This window comes from Simochromis diagramma, unplaced genomic scaffold (assembly GCF_900408965.1).
Source record: "Simochromis diagramma unplaced genomic scaffold, fSimDia1.1 OVJJ01000348.1, whole genome shotgun sequence".
Classification (NCBI taxonomy): Eukaryota; Metazoa; Chordata; class Actinopteri; order Cichliformes; family Cichlidae; genus Simochromis; species Simochromis diagramma.
In genome coordinates, this window is record NW_024386755.1 from 572112 (window position 1) to 591165 (window position 19054).

Here is a 19054-nt window from a genome sequence, read left to right on the forward strand (position 1 = left end):
CTCACAACTTCTAAGATTACTTACTGATCTTTCATGTGACGTGTTGCTATTTTCAGCTAAGATTTCTCTTGTCTCTCCACTGAACTCTGGTCCATGTTCTGCCTCATGAAAGCAGCTGTACTGACGGCTTAAGAACCAACAGTGCTTTTAATTTTAAATCCTGTGTACCATGAGTGGATGGTTGATAGGTAGTGGCATGGGAACCTGATATTTCAAATGACAATAAAGCAGACAAGCCAAGAATTTGTAGTCGGGACTGAAGGATGGACCCTGGCTTAGTGGTTTCCAGTAAACACCTTCTTAACAATGAAGCACATTTAACACCCAGTGACTCTGGCTGTCAAATGTGCTTCAGGCGAGGTTATTTAATCATAGTTTGAATAGAAGCAGATATTACCTAGATGATATGCAGCCCAGAGTCCATTATGAGATTAATGAAGCTGTAGCGGAGTAAAAAGATTGAGCCGTGATTGATGACGCCGAAAACGAAGAGCCAGAGTCTGAACATGCTTTAAGTTATTCATGATTAGCAGTTCGATCTCACAGTCAATTTGAATCTTTTGTCCCCCCTTCGTGTTATTCCTTTTGCACTGTGCACAGCATGCACTGTATTTATATGCATGTTCGCATTTGACCTGTAAAGTAGGCGTGCTTATTATGCGCCACGAGCTCAACTCAATATTCTGCTGACAAAGACGGAGGGAAGTAGAGATTAGAGAAGATGGTGAGCAGAAATGATGATGCATGCGCTGAGATTATACATTAAAGACCCGACTGTTTTATGAAAGGAGGACAAGAAAGGCTTTGTGTGCAAAGTTCAACAAGAACGAATGGGAATAAAAAAAGATGAAGAAAATGAGAGGAAAACTGTCAAATGACTGAAATGTATAATACATTATTCCTAATTTAGCATGTTCTAGTTCTAGTTTTAATTTGCATGAATATATCCTTCAGAGCAGTGCATTATAATAATTCTTGCAATCTTATCTCATATACTCAGCTTTTCATTTTCTTGAATTAGGTGAAGCTCACCCATCAGCACAACTAACAACAGACACAGCATATAAGCTCTGTCAATTCAACGTGACTGTAGAGGACTGAAGAGGTCCTTCGGGATTTCCGTAGATACGCCACAAGTGAAGCAGGTTTGTGTTGGCATCAGTTTTTTAACTTGCGCAACTGATGTATTATGGCTCATGTAGCTAAAATGTAGAAAAAAGCCCTTTATTCCCTTTGCATTATTCATCTGCTGCTGCTTTGAAAAGTGTCTCCAACCTAATGGGAATACTCAAACAGTATGTACAAAAACAAAAGATACAGGGAAATAGTTTGAAAGGTTTTTTTTAATTTTAACTATAGAGGAGGACTCATATATAGCACATATATTTATATAGGACTTGCTAGATACTAAAGTACCGTGACCTCAGCTTATGGACATATACCCCAAAGATGCTGTTCTGGATCATTCCAGCACACTTTAACCACTGAGTATTCTGCAATCAATTATACGGTTTTGCTTCTTTCATCTCTTTGTATGTGATAAGTAATAGATATACCTACACTAATAGGATTGTCTTTCATGTGTTTTTGGTAAAGTAACAAGCCTGGTTTGAAAATATAAGTAGTCACAGTTTTTGACTTTGAATTAAATTTTTTTGAAAATACCTGTGTATGTGTGGATCCAGGCTTACATAGACAGGGCAGTGATTATCATCAACTTTATGTACTACACTTACATAGTAAATGTTCTCCTCTCAAAGAAATAGCATCACACAGTCTGAGATCCTGCACAGGAAATCAAGTAAATCTAAAGAATCCACATAATATGTGCATTTCATTTGAAATAAAACAATGAAAATCTTCAGGAGCCAATGAAAATCCTTAAATATCACAGACTGACAGTGAGGTCATTGTTGTGGCAATAATTTGACAACTACATACTTGTGATACTTTCTCAGACTGTCCCGTAACCCTGGAGAAAGGAACCCAATGTAAGACAGAGAGGCAGGTTCAGTAAATAAAAAGCAAATCTTTAACGGCTGATCCAAAACACCAAGGACATACAAAGTCCCGACATAAAAAGAAAAAACAGGAATAAGACAGAACAGGATACGCTGGGCTGTTTAGACACAGATGAAAACAATTAACTGTTAACACAGGTGCAACCAATGAGGGCGGAGCGGGCAGTCACAAAAGAAGGAAAACACAACATGGGAAGTGAGCACAAGGAAAGACAAGGAGCTGCTTTTATTTCTCTCGTTTGTGCCGTCGTCTCCTCTGCCTCCAAGCTGATATGGCCTTAAGAGGCAAAGTTACCAAGTGGATACTTAAGCAGGACCCAGAAGGCAGCAATTGGCAGTTCACACACTTTATTAACGCAACAGAGAGCTATATTAGGAAATAATACAAACAGGGAGGGATCTATTGGTTCAGAGAGGAGGCTCAGGGTCAGCAGCTGAAGGGACTGAGGCAGAGTGGCAGTACAGTGGAATCAATGGTATGTTTGAAGGTTTGCAGAACTGCTTTACTTGACAGGACGGTAGCTGCTGGTCTGGTTCCAGGGGTAACTCAAAACCAAAGCAGGGTGGAGTGTGAAAAAATGCATCTGGCGTCTAGGAGAGAGGAGCTGTAATCAAGGATCCACAGGTGATTTTACTTTCAGCAGATAAAAGTGGCACAACACTCGGCCAGAGTACGCAAATCACAGCAGGAGGACTCTTTAATCTCAGCTTTACCCACGTGTTGCTTCAGTCACTTAAGATAATCAGACTTTCTGCCCTTAAACTGTTGCTGTTTGCATGTGTCTGTATAACATCTTATCACATTTCACCAAGTCGTGAATTTAATTAAATGTGGCCTTAAATATAGAAAGTGTCATGAACGCTGTCACATCTCAGATCATAGAGTACAGCTGTAGCTGGGCGGTAACAAAACAGTTTCTGATACAGTTTTGTCAAATGTCACATTTAATTGGCATCGCTTTAAAACTGAGCTCCGAGGGGAAGCCGTCTCATCAAGTTAGACGCTTGTTGCCTAGCCTCCTCGCTCGCATCTCGGGTGGGAGTACAACATAAAATCTGAACATTTCATGCCTCCTCTGTCAAACAGTATAACAGACACAGATCTAATGTAGCTTTCCTGGTATTCCATACAAATCTTCAGAAGAAAAGATGAAGGTAACGATAAGGGTAAATCACAAAACACACAAAGTGTTGTTGAGTATTCGTTTTTAGAGTACGGATGCTTCCAATCCAAAATAATAGTAATGAAATCTATGAACTCTTTCTTTAGCAGTTTCTTCTCTTAGTGGCCCATAATTGGCATCAACCCTATCTTCTATCAATTGTCCCACCTCATTAAACTGAGCTACTTCAGACAATGGGTTCCTTGTTTTCCATTTCTGTATGACGTTTTAAAAGGTTATACTGGAATTTCTGTAATTTAATAATAGACTGTATTAAAATGGTTATAAAGCACATAACTGCCACAACTAACATCTGCTAACTTTAGCCATAGAGTGCAACAATAATTGACTTGATCACAGGCGTTTTGTTAGTGTTTCAGCCACATGTCTTATGACACAATGAGTCAGCATGTTCAAAGGTTTAGAGAACAAAAACAGATTATTTTATTTCTGATGTGAATTCTCAAAGGAAGATCCAACCCAAGCCTTGATCCAGTTTTTTAAACCCTCCACGCTGGAGATGCACACTTGGGGCTGCCCACCCCAGGAGAGAGTACTGAGCTCCAAACTGCAGCATTTGATGGTGTTTGCATCCTCGCCTTACACATGCACAAGCCAGATTTGATGTCAGCGCAGCACGGTGAGCCTGCGTGTGTGCACGACACACCATCTCACAAAAGTCATGAGTGAATACTGGTAATTTTAGGTGTATCAGCATTTTCCAAAGCTCAATACAGCTTCAATCTAATGACATGCTCTGCTCGGCTTATGCTATTCTTGGTAGATGTGCTATTCCGAGTGAAGTCTCCCAGACGAGATAATGGTGCTGTGTGTAATTGGGCAGCATTTATAAGTGTGGGTTGGGTCGGCGTGCTGTTCATCACCATGTAAATTAATTCTGCCAATGGAAATTAGTACAAATCAAGATGATGATTGTGTGCTCTGGTGCACGGACACACACACAACACGCTAAGGTGTTTGAATAGTGAGTGAATGTACAAAAGATCAGGAGACACACATCACATTAACAGCCCAGTGATTTAATGCAAACTTAATTATAGAAGATGTGTTTGCACTTCAGGAAAAGAAAATTGGTTCATCCATGACAACAGTGCACTTATTTTACCAGTTAAACTCTCCAGCTTTTTGTCTGGAAGATACAAACATCTGTGCTTTTCAGAATTTTAAGCACAAATGCCCCTTTTGCCCTTTTGCCCCTCCAAATTGACTGTCCTTCAAAGACAGCATTAAACAAACTGGCCCAGTATGACTGCCCATTAATTGCTTTCCTGCCAGGACTGCAGAGATTTACAGACTCCGCTGGCCTTATGGGACCTGGTCAAAACAAAACAACTCTGACAGCCTCTAACGGTCTCGAGAATTGGTGCAGTGGTTTGTGTTTGTGTGTGCGTGCATGCATGGTGAATGTGTGTGTTTTTACTAGATCTCTCCAGAAACTGGGAAAAGCAGCAAGAGAGAAAGAACAAGAGAGACCATGAGCGGCTAATGGCTTTCCCACAGGGCCATCACTTACTCTAACTCACAGTAAAAAGTGGCAAGCCATAGGGGAGCAGGAACTGGGAAATTTCATTTTCTAACAAAACTGGTAGCAGTGTTTTCTCTTCCAGAATGAGAAACAGTCCCAGTGATGAACGTCTGACAAATGTGGGTGAAAATGAAGTTTGCGTTCTTATAATCGTGGTAGTTTTCTTCAAGCATGCTCTAATGCTGCCTGAAGAGCATGAATTGCTTTGAACTCAATGACAGTCTGCCAGGCAAGCAGAAGGAATATTGGATTTACATCAAGTCGAGTGAGCAGAGAAGCATGTATAATTAGTAAATATGACGATTAGAGTCATGTGAAAAAGAGAGTACACCCTCTGTTAGCTGTAAGGAAATAGTAAAAAAAAAAAGATCTGGTCCTTAGCAGTTCTTAAAATGAGGTAAACGCCTCAGCTCTGTACCATTTAGACATCTGTGCGAATTAATAGATGGTTGAAATAAGGTTAAATTAACCACTTATAACAGCCTCAAAATATATCTTTTCAACTTTAATTTTTCAACCAATTTAGATGTAATGTCTCTTTTAAAAAGGCTATAGACTGGCCAACCAAAACTGAAAACAGTATCATTTTTTCTGGGGAAATGATAATAAAATTAAAGATTCTCTGTAATGTCATCAGAATTTTGTAAGCCTGCAGTCTCAGACTCAACATTATTACATACATTAGACCATCCCGATTCCAACCTCTGCTTGGCATCACTGTCGTCTGGAGCAACCCTGTCAGTAGCTGAGAAGGTGAAAAAAAGAAGTGCAGGGCAAATTGTTGACATCAGGTTGACTGACAGCAGAAAATTATTCATAAAAATAGTCCTCTTAAAAGCCCAGCAGGCAACCAGAACATGTTGTATGTAAGGATTCATTGATTTTATTGATTTTCCCGCTGCCACAGAGGACAAAAGAACACCAGAGAGCTCAGAGTGACAGTAAAACAGTATGATCACTCATTACTATTAAAAATACCCTACAGTGTATAAATACAAGATGTCTGTGTCGGTGTGCTTCACAAACACTAAAAAAGGATGTCAAGACAAAGAATATTACGTCTTGGGATCAGTGCATCTTGAAGACAGGATTTTGTGATTTTTATAAAAGAACTGTAGAAAGAAAAGTAGCTGCCAGTGCAACTCCTGAGCCTCCTGGCAGAAGAAATTTTTACCACTTAATCTTAATTCCTCCAGAATTAACATGGAAAAGCTTTCATTGCTCCTCCTATCAAATTGTGCCCTGGCCTGAAAATCCATACAGTCCGACAGTCTGAAAATCCGACAACAGAAGGGTGACTATCATTATGAAATTTCACTGAATGCAAACTGTGGAAAAAGCTCTAAATGTCATTTTGTCAAAAGACTGAAACAGTGGTGACATCATAGCTACATATTATAGTGCAACATAGAGAAACCTGCATATAAAAAAATGCATGAATTTTATGAATTTTGCAGAATTCCAGACTGTCAAAGATTGTCTGTCGATGCAACTAAGATACCAGTATGAGAGGCATATATGATATCCTTCCTAAATAAATGCACTATGGCACTATGTACACTCTGGCTCTCTTCCACAGCGTGTCTTTTGTCCTGTCTTGCTTCTGCTGGATGGCCCCGCCCCTCCTTGAGCCTAGTTCTGACGGAGGTTTCTTCCTGTTAAAAGGGAGTTTTTCCTTCCCACTGTTGCCAAAGTGCTTGCTCATAGAGGATCATATGATTATTGGGTTTTTCTCTGTATCTATTATTGTAGGGTCTGTTTTACAATATAAAGCACCTTGAGGTGACTGTTGTTGTGATTTGGCGCTGTATAAAATTTAAATATATAATTGAAATTGAAATTGAATTGAAATTTCGGAAATCCTGTTGACCTCCTTCTTTGGCTATTATGTTTGCAAAATTTTCAATATCAATATTTTTCGTAGAGGCATGTATCGTATCAGTTTGTTCTCACATTATTGTGTTCACAAAGTTGTCCATGCAGCGCCCACCCCAAGCCTTTCAAGCTGACGGGTAAATATATTTAAACTGTTTCGTGTAGCCAGTGGAATGTTATACAAGCATATTTTGTAATTAGGAGCACGAATAATGTATTTCCTTGTCTTCTTGTGTTTTGATTGTCTTTAATTAATGTCTTTATGCTACCCTGTAACAACAACAATAACAACAACAACAGGAAGGACATTTTATGGGTCAATAAAGCTATTAATTAATGCTACTGGTTACCTGATTGTGACTTCACTGTTAAAAATGAAAATCACTCATGCACAAAATGCAGTCATGCATTCACACAAGTCAAAGTCATGTGAGTAATCCTAATTGGCCAGTTTTTGGGGAAGTAGATGGCAGCTTTTGTCGATATGACCCTCCTCTGCTCTTTTCCCGAAAAGCAGGCGACCATCACTGTTGGGCACAAGCTCAGGTTTTATATACCTGGTAACTGATCTAGCACCACTATTCTTGGCCGTTCACACTTAATGTGTTATTTAAGAATCTAATGCTACCTCACCCAAGCATTTGGTGACATTGATGTTTCCTTTTTATGGCATAGACTAGCAACATGTGCAGTGTAACTGTGGTCTCACGTTTTGTTGACTCCACACTTGAAGTGAACACCCGGTCCATTAAGGCATATATGAACAGAATGCATCAAATTTTATGTGAATTATGGGGAAAAAAGCCCATCAGTAACGCAGCGAGGTGCACGGAAAAGCTTCTGGTGATTTGTTTCTGGGTGTTTCCGAGCAGAGCTGCATGCAGAATACTTATTTACTGAATATCTCAAACTGATCAGAATCTATGATCATCAGTCGCTCTGACAGTTAACTCTGAGTCAAACCACTCCCACACATGAGCACTTTAACCATGGAGGGAAAAAACAGAAGCGTTGTCTAACAACCTCTGATAAAGCATTAAAATTCTGCTCTAGTAAGCAGCGCATCTATTCTGTGCACCAATCAATTCACTCATTACCTCTGCCAGTCACTCATTGGTCCATATGTCCATTCAGCCATTCCTTCAACAGTGTGAGTTGCTTGCGCTCCACAGAGACTCTTACTTTGTCACTAACTTCTCTTCCTCCTGCCATGTTTCCATTGTATGAATCGTGTGATACATGTGCAAAATATTCTGGCAGGGTGTTTTATTCATGCTGATTACTGCTGCATTGCATTGACTACCGACAGAGCTTAAAGCACTGAACATCAGCATCACCGTCACACCAAAGAGATCTTTTTTCAACTGTGGCTTCTTTTCTCTGCCTGTCATTTGCAAACACTCAGGAAAAGTGCTAGCCATGATCTCATTTGCTAATTGTGTGCGCCTCCAGCAGGTGCGAGCCGCCCGTCACTTCATACTGATGGCGTACGTAGGGAGGTGTGTGCGTGCGTGGAAAAGGGAGTGTGGCATTGGCTTGTTTTTCAACAGTAAATCTGTCTGATGAGAGACATTTCACACTCTCCCTTATCTCCCTGTGGTGTCAAAGAGAAAAAACACTCAGTGCTTGGAGAGAAGTTCTATAAAGAAGTGATACTGACACAGAGATGTATGCCTTGAGGTGAATGATTCAGAAGCATACTGACTGACATGTCAGAAGCAGACAGCTATTTGTATGGTCTGAATAATTAAGAGGCGACACAGGAGAATACAAACAGCAGCAGATTCATAAAATGACTTCAGTATCATTGGCAGTGGTGTATCACTGCCTCCTCTACCTCAATGTAGAGGAGGCTAGACTACAGTCTATCTGCAGATTAAATTAAATCTCATTCACCTCCTTTTTACTGAAGGTTTTGGAAGCTGTAAAGATTTAGTTACAGACATGATTTGCATGTGATGTTGTGATGACTGCTGTCTTTAGGGGTCACCACAGCTGCACACACAACTGCATCCATGGATCTTCTCTGTCGTCTTCCTCTTCAGCATCTTTTTTCCAGTATATCCCTTCTCTGCACATGTATAAACCATCTCAGCCTTGCCTAACCTTGTCTCCAAAAAGCTCCATCCTGGTCACCCCCAATAAAAATATTCACTTCTTCAGTTCTGACAGATTTTTGTCAGTGCTACCGTCCCCAAACTATACACTACAGCATGTCTCACTACCATCTTGTAAACTTCTCTTTCACTCCTACTGCTGTCCTGTCACAAATCTACCTAACCATGCCACAACTCCTCCTGGGAGATGACACCCACAGCAAACTCTGCAACTGTCTGCAGGCAGGGCTGGAAATCTTAACACTTCAACCCCAAAATACAAATATCGTATCTGTTTGATTATTTCTTGGATTTCTGTGTGGAGGTGTGCAGCCTGACTAACCCAAGCTGGGAGAACTAGTGACCCCTGACACTCTGAGGTTTGCAGCATCAGTGGATTAGACGTGATTCTTCTCTGTACAACCAAACACACAGCTCTTAAAAGGTTGTGAAAGCTTTGCTTCAACATTTACCATAGCACTTCTGTACAGCTGAAATGCCAATGAGCTGAGATGTTTGTAAATGTCTTTGTTCTGGCATAATGGAAGCTTCGGGGGGCCTGTACTGAGAGCAAAGTCCAGCATTCCCAGGATACATTGTCCTTATCTGGCTTCATTTACACATATTGTCAGAAATCAGGCTAAGTGGTCACGGCAAGCTGGTTATCAACTCAAAAAGTCAGGATTTCCCCATTCAGCTATGAGCATGTTTATAATGAAAAGGCAGTGCACATGTACACTGGCAGCTACTGCACCAGAATGGCATAGTTTAGAAACAAAGGTTAAGCTATAATAGAAATCCAAAAAGGTTAAACACATACTGCTGACTTAAGCAACACTGCTGAAGCAACAAAGCAGCAGTCTGGGAATGTGTGTGAGGAAAACCTCATAGACCACATTATGTAGGATATTCCATAATATGGACTATAATTGCATGTACTGGGAGAGTACTACCAGCTAAGAAAAGCTTTCCATGTCAGCCTAGCTCTAACAAGCATTTTAAGAAAATGGAAAATAACTGAAAAATGTTTTCTGACTACACAGGACGAATAACTTTATGGCTAAAACCTTAATCACAGGAGACTGCAATTAAAAGTTTTGGTTACCTGAAAATGAGCCAGTGATATCCTCTTTATGTTCACTTCAAATCTAGTCAGATCCTATTCCATGAGAATCTAAATAAAATCCCTCAAAATAGTCAGACACCTGGGAGACAATCAGGGACTGAAGCAGTTTTTCCTTTGTCCCAACTGGCCTGGTACTATGAGGGATTTGTGTCCAAACAAGCAAATAAACTGTTGATTGACCTTTAAACGTTTTTTTGTTTTAATGCTTTGCACCTCGGAGCCACCGAACCTACACGTCACAGCTGTTCTGACTCTGCCAGACAGAATCCCATTTGAAGGATGAATAACTGGTAACTGATTTTTACAATCAATTTAAAAATCGATGTTGGTATTCTCTTTGGATATCTAATTGTATAATTGAATTTGGACTATTTTTTGAGAGCCTTAGTCTGCAGTGATTTAAAGGTTGTGTTTAATGATACAGAAACACAATTTGAATTGCAGCATCACATCAGCTGTGTTCTTGCATGAAAAGCAGAGTGAAGATGGAACAGGATTAACACTATCCCCGCTAATAATGCGTGTGTTATTCTTGAATATTTAGTTCACTGCACATATAAGCATCATACTCTTCTGCACTCTTTTGTGTTTGCCTGGTTACAAAACATAAGAGTGTAACGTGTTGACAGCTCTTTCTGATGTCAGGATGGGGGGACAGTAACCTGCTTAGTGTGCATATGCAAATTCAATTATACGCTCCTGGTGTTTTAAAACGATTTTGAAGGAATCATTCTTAATAACAAGAAGATAAGACAGCAGTGCTGTAAAATGAGTTAGCACACTGGCAAAAACACTTCCAAATGTGACTTTCGTTGAGCTTAAAATGTTCCTTTTTGATAAAGCAGATAGTTAGTTAGGGCTGGATCATGTGACCCTGAAGCCTAGGTTGCTGATTTTCCATGATGCCCTGAGTGTTTCTTTTTCACTCACAACATGCTGAAACAGCAATCGTTTAATCATTAGTTATTATTAAGCTCTGGATCTCTTCCACAGCTTCTCTTTGTCCGGCTTCTCTCAACTCACCCCCAACCGGTCTCAGCAGATGGCTACCCCTCCCTGAGCCTGGTTCTGTTGGTGGATTCTTCCTGTTAAAAGAGAGTTTTTCCTTTCCACTGTTGCCAAGTGCTTGCTCACAGGGGGTCAGTCTAAACTGTTGGGGTTTTCTCTGTATTTTTGTGGGGCCTTGCAGTACAAAGTGCCTTAAGGCACTGTTGTTATTTAGCGCTATATAAATAAAACTGAAATTGTACTCTTTTCATAACAGTGTCATGTATATACATTTGGTAATCAAAGACAATGAATGCTTGTTAGACCATGTTTTTTTCTCACTGCCTCACGATTTGCCTAGTTGTAAGTCCGTCTGGACTTTATGAGGGAAGAACTCCGCTCAGGAGCTTCTAATCTGGACTAGACACGTGGATTGAGCGACACCTTGCGGTGAACACGAAAAACAACAACAAACTGACACCAGCAAGAAGCGGAAGCGTGCGGTTTGTCCTTTCCGACTTTCTGTAAAGCGGCGTCAACATGTCGGCCCCCTTGACAGTAAGTTACCCTTCAAATTTCGACTTATTACTGCATTAAGCTGACTAAATTACATGTTGTACGTAAGGCAGGCCCGGCAGGCTTAAAGCGCATGGTGTTGTTAGGATTTTGCAAGGTAGCTAAACCATATAAATACGATAAGAGTAAGGTTAGCTAATGTTAGAAAAGACCTGTGGTTGAATTTGTGTGAGACACGTTTTTACATAACCTAACTGTAAGATTTATACGTAATTATGGCAAAATCTCCGTGTCTGAATGGAAAACAAAAACCACACTGTTAACAGACATGTGCTGTCATTGAATCTCTACTTAGGTTTAACCTGACAGTAGTCACTGTTCATATCCTCCATCCCATTTCCTGTCTCTGTGCACAGTATCTACACAGATGTTGCCAGCGGTCAGTTCTCCTCGTTGTTGCTAGGCGACAGTGGAGCACCAGCTCAGCATCTCCTCCTCCTCTGCACAGGAGACTCCTCCTGTTCCTCACCCAGCGTTTCTACGATGTAGAGATGCTCCTCAGGTGGAGGTCTCAGGCAAAAAGGAGCCAGCTTCAAAAGAAAAATGTGTAGGACTCATTTTGGGAGTTTGTAACATGATGATGCACCTGTTCCTGCTCCTGCTGCTCTCTGTTGTTTGATGTAAATCACTGACTTTTCTGCTACTTTTACTTTCTTCCAGCTACTATAGCTACACACAAAGGTTTTATGGGCCAGACATAGCATCAGCGTATTACATCTTGAGCCTGAAGGGAGGATTTAGGTAAGTGCCTTGTTCCCTTGTTCCTGCACTGTAGCTATAGAAGGATTGTTTACATATTTAATAACTGCCCACCAAACATTTTCAGGTTTAATAATGGTCAGTTTTTTCTTGAAATCTTGAAAAATAGTTCCAGGATGAAATTTGAGCCGTGTTGCAAACATTTCTTGCACAGAAACAGTTTATTGAAGGGAGAAAACGAGAAAAGGTTCAGATATGCCAAATTACTCAGCTGGCCTGAATATCATTGGTAATGGCTCTTATGGAGTAATTAATCCAAATTTGAAATTTGTGGTTCAAATTATTGAACACAAACATCTTCACTGTGAGATGGGGATCACAGTGAGTGTCTACAGCCAACAGTAAAACATGGTGGAGGCTCTGTCATGGTTTGTGGCTGCATTCCCAGTGGTGTTGGGTCAAAGCTGATGGGCTGCATCAGATTTTGATCCAAAATGCAATACCATGTTGAAAGTGTCTGATTGGCAACAGCTTCATTTTTCAACATAAAAATGATCCCAAAACACTGGCAATGCAGTAAAAACTCACAGTGAAACACTGATAGTGTTATGGATTGGCCTCTCCAGAGCCCAGACCTCAACATTAGTTAAGCAGATCAGTGAGACAAAGAACAGAACAAAATGCAAAACATCGAAAGAAGAACTTTTAATGTAGTTTAAGAAGCCTGGAGCACTATTCCTGAAGAAAGCTTGACCAAGAGAGTTCAGGCTGTGCTGAAGAATAAAGATGATGAGCAGATGAGTCTCATGACAAAAGCACTAGAGTTGGATACTTTTTAACTTTTTAGTTTTTTCTTTTCTCTTGCTATTGCTGTTTTAGGGATATATATATATTAGGGGTGCAACGATACACAAAATTCACGGTTCGGTTCGGTTCGATACTTTGGTGTCACGGTTCGATATTTTTTCGATACAAAAAAATGTTCATGCCTTTTTAATTTGTCATTTATTAAACTTATAAATATATATTTTAACTCAAAAGTACAGTTTTTAAATTTAATGTTGCTGAAACAACAAAGTAAGAAAATAAAAAATATATATCTGCAGGGCTCTCAAAATTTCAAAGTCCCTGGTAGCCCTTCGGGCAGGGACTCTTCAGTTTTTGGTAGCCCAAAATAAATGTAAGTAGCCCGAATAAAAAAGAGAGCAATTTTTTGATTGATGTTTTGTTTCCTTTACAATATTATACATTAAAGTATAATATTGTAAAGGAAACAAAACATTAATCAAAAAATTGTTGAAAAACAAATTACAACATTGTATAAAAATTACAATCATCAACTCAAATACTTGGTTCTAATTGAACAGAAATTTCTATGAACTTGTAAGAACTGTGTAGGACATGAATCAGTCTGTGTCATATCCTGAATTTGAAATTTCCACTGAAGTCACGGAACCAAGATCTAGGCCATTTGCTTTTTGAAGTTTGCAAAGATTGCTAAATTTTGCCAGTGGTAGTTCACTCTTTGCAACATAGTACGCTGTTCTAAACACATTTTTCAGGTTTATTTTTAGTATGTTATTTGCAATTGGTGTTTGTTCTGGGAAAGATATTGCAGACTGAGCAATAATGCATTTCTTGCATTTCTCATGGGTTCTAATGGGGGCCTTTCTTAAAATGACTGGTCCCAGTAACAAAGGCGCTTGTCGACTCAGGAATCGAGAGAAAACCAACAACACACCCGGCAGAACATTATGTTATTTACACGGGTGCACATAAGTGGTCCGCATGTGCGCATTCGCTCTCAAAATAAAAGACGTGCACCAGATAAGAAGTTGCAACGCGCGTTTGCGTCCATATAAAAAGCACTGTTTTTGTCCGCTAGAGTGGGATTTTCACGGCACATTCTGCACCACATCTCTGTGCGTTCATCATTTGTTTGAAGCCAGCTCACCTCCTGCAACCACTTTTCCGAGAATACGCGCTTCTTTTGTGGTTCGGACTCCTGACATTTGTTTGGAGGTGGAGGAACACCAAAGTAATTGGTTAAAGGAGCTTCTTCGACATCTTTAAGAGTTCTAAACAAATGTCTGTCCTCCTCCAGAAAATCTTATGTATGCAAACACGCGTTGCAACTTCATATCTTGTGCGCGTTTTTTTAAATTTTTTTTGACAGCGAATGCGCACCTGCGGACCACTTATGTGCAGCCCTGGTTATTTAGCTCGTCATATTGCAGCCACAGAATTTTTTTTGTCCATGAAACCATAAAGCTGCACTTTCTTTTTGCCTTATAGTCTGATTTGTCATAACTTTTCCGTTTTGTGGTAAGCTTTTCTTTGGCTGTCACTTCTTCACCCTGACCTGTCTTATTTGGCTCAGCAGAACTAAAATATATATCCTGCTGCTTTTACACACACACACACACACACACACACACACACATAACGGTCAGCGATTCTCTGCGCGATCAACCTCTCACATGTTTAAGCTTGCTGCGGGAGATTTCACTTGTCATGTTTGCATAGTAAGCTAACGATTGATAAGACGATGTCAGAGGAATTGGTGCGCAAATTATCATCACTCACCAATCAGTGCTGTCGCTCTCTATACACAGTTCGCGCGATTGCAAAGTGAAAGCAAAAAACAAGCGCAAATTCAAACGTGATTTCAATATGTCACATATTGACAGTGGCTCACCGATGCCAATGGCATAATTACCCAGCTACATTTCCGAAAGAATGCAAAAGCATTGACATATATTTTCCTTCAATAGCCCGACGGGCAGGGCAGAGATAGATTTTGGTAGCCCGACTGGAAAAATCACTAGCCCCGGGACGTCGGGCTAGCGATTTTGCAAGCCCTGTATCTGATTGAGGAATCACTCATCTTTGGAAAAGAGAGTTTATTACAGAGAAATGGCTCTTTCCAAAATAAAAGCTATACTATACGCTTCTTCTGGGCTATATTCTCAGCAGCATATTGTAGCGGGTCAGGGCTGTTCAGGGTTCTGTTTGTACAGCTAGCTAGCGGCAGTGTTCTTCTGCAGATGTCAATAAACGGCTGTGCTCCCTGGCTAGCTCACGGGAAGCAAGACCAAACGACACCTCCGTCTCCTCCTTGTCTGAGCTCGCCACAATATTAAACATATCAGGTCCCCATAAGGAGAATCATGTGCTAACGGCTGTCTAAATGACTCGGGTAAAGTTTGTAGCATGCATGCTTGTTGTTTTTGTCTGCTTCCACTTGTCTTTGCACTAGGATGATGTCGGAGTAAATGTGCAGTCATATTCGTTGTGTTCCCACTAGTGCTGTCAGCGTTAATCTCGTTGAAATGACGTTAACGCCACAATACGGCAAATCTCCGTTAACGAGCTACCCCTGATCGCCCGTGCGTGGGGCTAGACGGCCAACACGTTAACGAGCTAACTGCGCTAACACACTAGTTCCCACCCATGTAATTGAGCATTGCGTGGCACATCCAACATACTGTTTTACTTTAGTCCATGACGCGCTTACCTTCAGGGTCATACGTCACATGAAAACCAAAATAATTCCAAACGCCAGATCTGAATGAGGGTGGGGGAGGTTCAATTTGCCATGTTGCAAGGAGAGCTTAACTTCTGTCTGGCTAGCTTGCCCTGCGCTCTTCCTTCTGGCAATGCTGTCTGTGTTGAACGCTCAGTGGATCTGCGCTCGACAGTGCAGCCTAGGCGGAGTAGTCGAACACAGATTCACTGAGCGCTCAACACAGACAGCATTGTCAGAAGGAAAGTTGATAAAATAAATTACAAATTTTGTATTGTTCGATACATATGCGTACCGAACCGAAAGCACTGTATCAAACGGTTCAATATCGATACGAGTATCGTTGCACCCCTAACATATATATATATATATATATGTGTGTGTATGTATGTAAGTATGTATATATATATGTATGTATGTATATTTATATATATGTGTGTGTGTGTGTGTGTGTGTGTATATGTATGTATACGTGTGTGTGTGAAGTGTTTGAGTTAAGCTCGTGTCTTTGTGCTGCTGTGATCCATGATTCTCAGGTATGTCGGCCAGTCTGAGTGGTTTCGTACAAACCAGAGGGGCAAATTCAGCTGGGACTTCTTAAATCACAAAAACACGCCTATAGAAGAAGCAGACATGAGCTATACCATCATCAACTACACAGGACTGGAAAATCTGGGTACTGAGTTCAAACTTAATTTTTTCACTTGCTGATAATTAATTTCTTTAATATTCAGCAAGCAAGTCTAGTTTCTGATCTGATTTATGTCACCACAGAGAGGCAGCGATCTTTGCGGACTCTAAAATTAAAAGGCTGTCCTGAAGTGGACGACTGGTTCCTGGCCAGGCTCCATTTGTTCCAGGACTCTCTGGAGGAGCTAGACATCTCACATTGTCCACGCATCACCACAGGCGGCCTGGCTGCGCTCAGGAATCTCAAGTAAATGAGCCAAAATGCATCAAAATACTAGTTAATATCACTAGTGATATTTGTTATAATAAGTACTTCTTTATTTCTTTTACTGTCTCTGCCTGCTGCAGGGGACTGAAGCATCTGAATGTCTCATCCCTACCTGGGATTTCAAATCCTGGCCTGGTCATCATCCTGCTGGAGGAAATGCTACCACAGTGCCAGATCACAGCTAATGGCTACGACCACAATCTGAGGAAGGTGGAAGAAGAAGAAGAGGAGCAAATGCAAAGACAGAGGTAGCATGTGGATTGGGATGGAAATCAGAGAGGAAACGGGCAATCTCTTCTGTCTGATCATGTGCCATCTCACTCGATACAGCCTGTGAGACATCAGAGAAATGCAGCATGGAGAAGGGCAGCAGATACAACAGCGAGAAAAAATTAGCAGAGCCAATATATCTGACTTATGCAGCAGTTCACAAATCCCAGAATACACATTTTTCCTTAGAAACAGGTGGTTGCCGGGGGTCACTGACTGGTCTTTAGGCCTGCATGACTGGGATTTTGGAAATCATTTTTCTCAGTGTCTGCCATCAACCTCCAGCAACCATTTGCAACTGGTCAGGGAATGCAAATTTTTCTCTCATAACTGGTTGCCAGATGGTTGCAGATCTGCTGTTCGGGCCAACATTGTCACCATGGTTGTCACATTGACCTCAATATCAGACTTATAGTTTATGAAGTCAAATGTGATTAAACAATCACAAACCCAACAAACTGGGTTGCTTTAAACCAGAATCAGTTTAAAGGTATGTACACATATGTGATGTAAATTTATATGCCACCTAAACCATTTCTGTCTCAATTGTTGCTGAATGTAAATATAAGTGTAAATATAATAAAGACTGACAAAGAATAAAGAGTGTGACAATTATTGTTAGCTTTACTGCCAACTCTGAGTTGGCAGTTCGCCTTGTAATCGGAAGGTTGCCGGTTTGAGCCCCGGCTCGGACAGTCTCGGTCGTTGTGTCCTTGGCCAAGACACTTCACCCGTTGCCTACTGGTGGTGGTCAGAGGACCCGGTGGCGCCAGTGTCTGGCAGCCTCGCCTCTGTCAGTGCGCCCCAGGGCATCTGTGGCTACAATGTAGCTTGCCATCACCAGTAGTGTAAAGCGCTTTGGAGTCCTTAGGGACGAAATAAAGCGCTGTACAAATACAAATTCAAATTCAAATTTTATTTGTCACGTACACAGTCATACACAGTACGATATGCAGTGAAATGCTTAGACAACTGCTCGTGACCTAAAGAAAAAAAAAAGGAAAGGGCTATGAATAAGATAGGAAATAAATATGAAAAATTAAAAAGTGTAAATTTAACTAGGAAGGAATAAAATATAAGAATATAAAATATAAAAAATGAAATAACTGTACAACACAAATTAGAATGAAGGGTAAATTTAACTGGGAAAGAATAAGATAAAATATATAAATTAAAGTTGAAAATAAAATAACTGTACAACAAAATACACAATACACAGTATAGAACTATATAAGAATGTATGAAGAAATATAAATAAATAAATATATATATATACACACACAATAACAGCAGCTGTACAAGTATTAACTGGAAATGAAGAATATAGTGACCAGTGTTGTGCAATCCACATTATGTCTTGTGCAGTGCAAATATGCTTATACATATATAATACAGGCCATTTACCATTTACTCTTGCCACATGTTTTAAAGATAGCGCAAGCGATGTCGTCACACATCACAGCGTGTCTGTATGTATTTGTAATCTGCACTGCAGGAGCTTATGTGAGGAAACTAAAGCCCATAATCCAGTGTGAGCCTTGTTCTGCAGCAGTGTCAATGGACTGATGAAGACACCTATGAGAGAAGAGTGAATGTGGGTGAAGAAACTGCTGCTACTTTTGTATGTAAATATACCATCTCAAGTCATTTGGTAGCATTTATTTTGTTATGTTGGATAGTACTGGAAGCTATATTAAAGTACAAAATGTATAATAATTTCAAATGTTAAGTAACAGTTTACTGACTACATGCATTTTTGGTGATATTTAATATAATATCAAGTATTGGGATCAGCTGTAGTGATGGGCACAGCGAGGCTTTGTGAGAGACTGAAAAGCTGGAAGGAGTTGTGCCAGAATTAAAATGAGGTTTTGAACCAATCTCACACCCGCAGCCTTCTACTCACACCTACTACCACTACTGGAACTTTAACATTATGCACTCCATACTGTACAGTAATGCCACTGTTTTGCACATGTCTCACTCTGTATATTTTATTTAATTTATTTTATATATTCTATTCATTGTTTACTCTATTTAATTTGTAAAATATGTGTACACACACACACACACACACACACACACGTAGAAAAATATTTAGTATACACATCCAGAAATGCATATACTATTATATATTGTACATATATTTATTAGTTTCAGATGTAGCCATTCTTGTATTTTGCTTGTTTACATTATTGTATTCTGCACAAC

General features: G+C 40.2%; 1 protein-coding gene across 2 annotated transcripts; it reads left to right on the top strand.

Moving 5' to 3' along the window:
- The first annotated feature begins 11277 nt into the window (after positions 1 to 11277).
- Positions 11278 to 17444, top strand: dmac2 (distal membrane arm assembly component 2). Of its 2 annotated transcripts, none has more exons than XM_040024476.1 (6): positions 11278 to 11372; positions 11747 to 11937; positions 12051 to 12131; positions 16152 to 16291; positions 16390 to 16552; positions 16654 to 17444. In XM_040024476.1, exons 1-6 carry the CDS (start codon positions 11355 to 11357, stop codon positions 16823 to 16825), a joined length of 765 nt encoding a protein of 254 aa, XP_039880410.1. In that variant the 5' UTR covers positions 11278 to 11354; the 3' UTR covers positions 16826 to 17444. The 2 variants fall into 2 exon arrangements, with proteins under 2 accessions (XP_039880410.1, XP_039880402.1); XM_040024468.1 differs by lacking the exon at positions 11278 to 11372 and adding an exon at positions 11397 to 11487.
- Positions 17445 to 19054: the final 1610 nt, after the last annotated feature.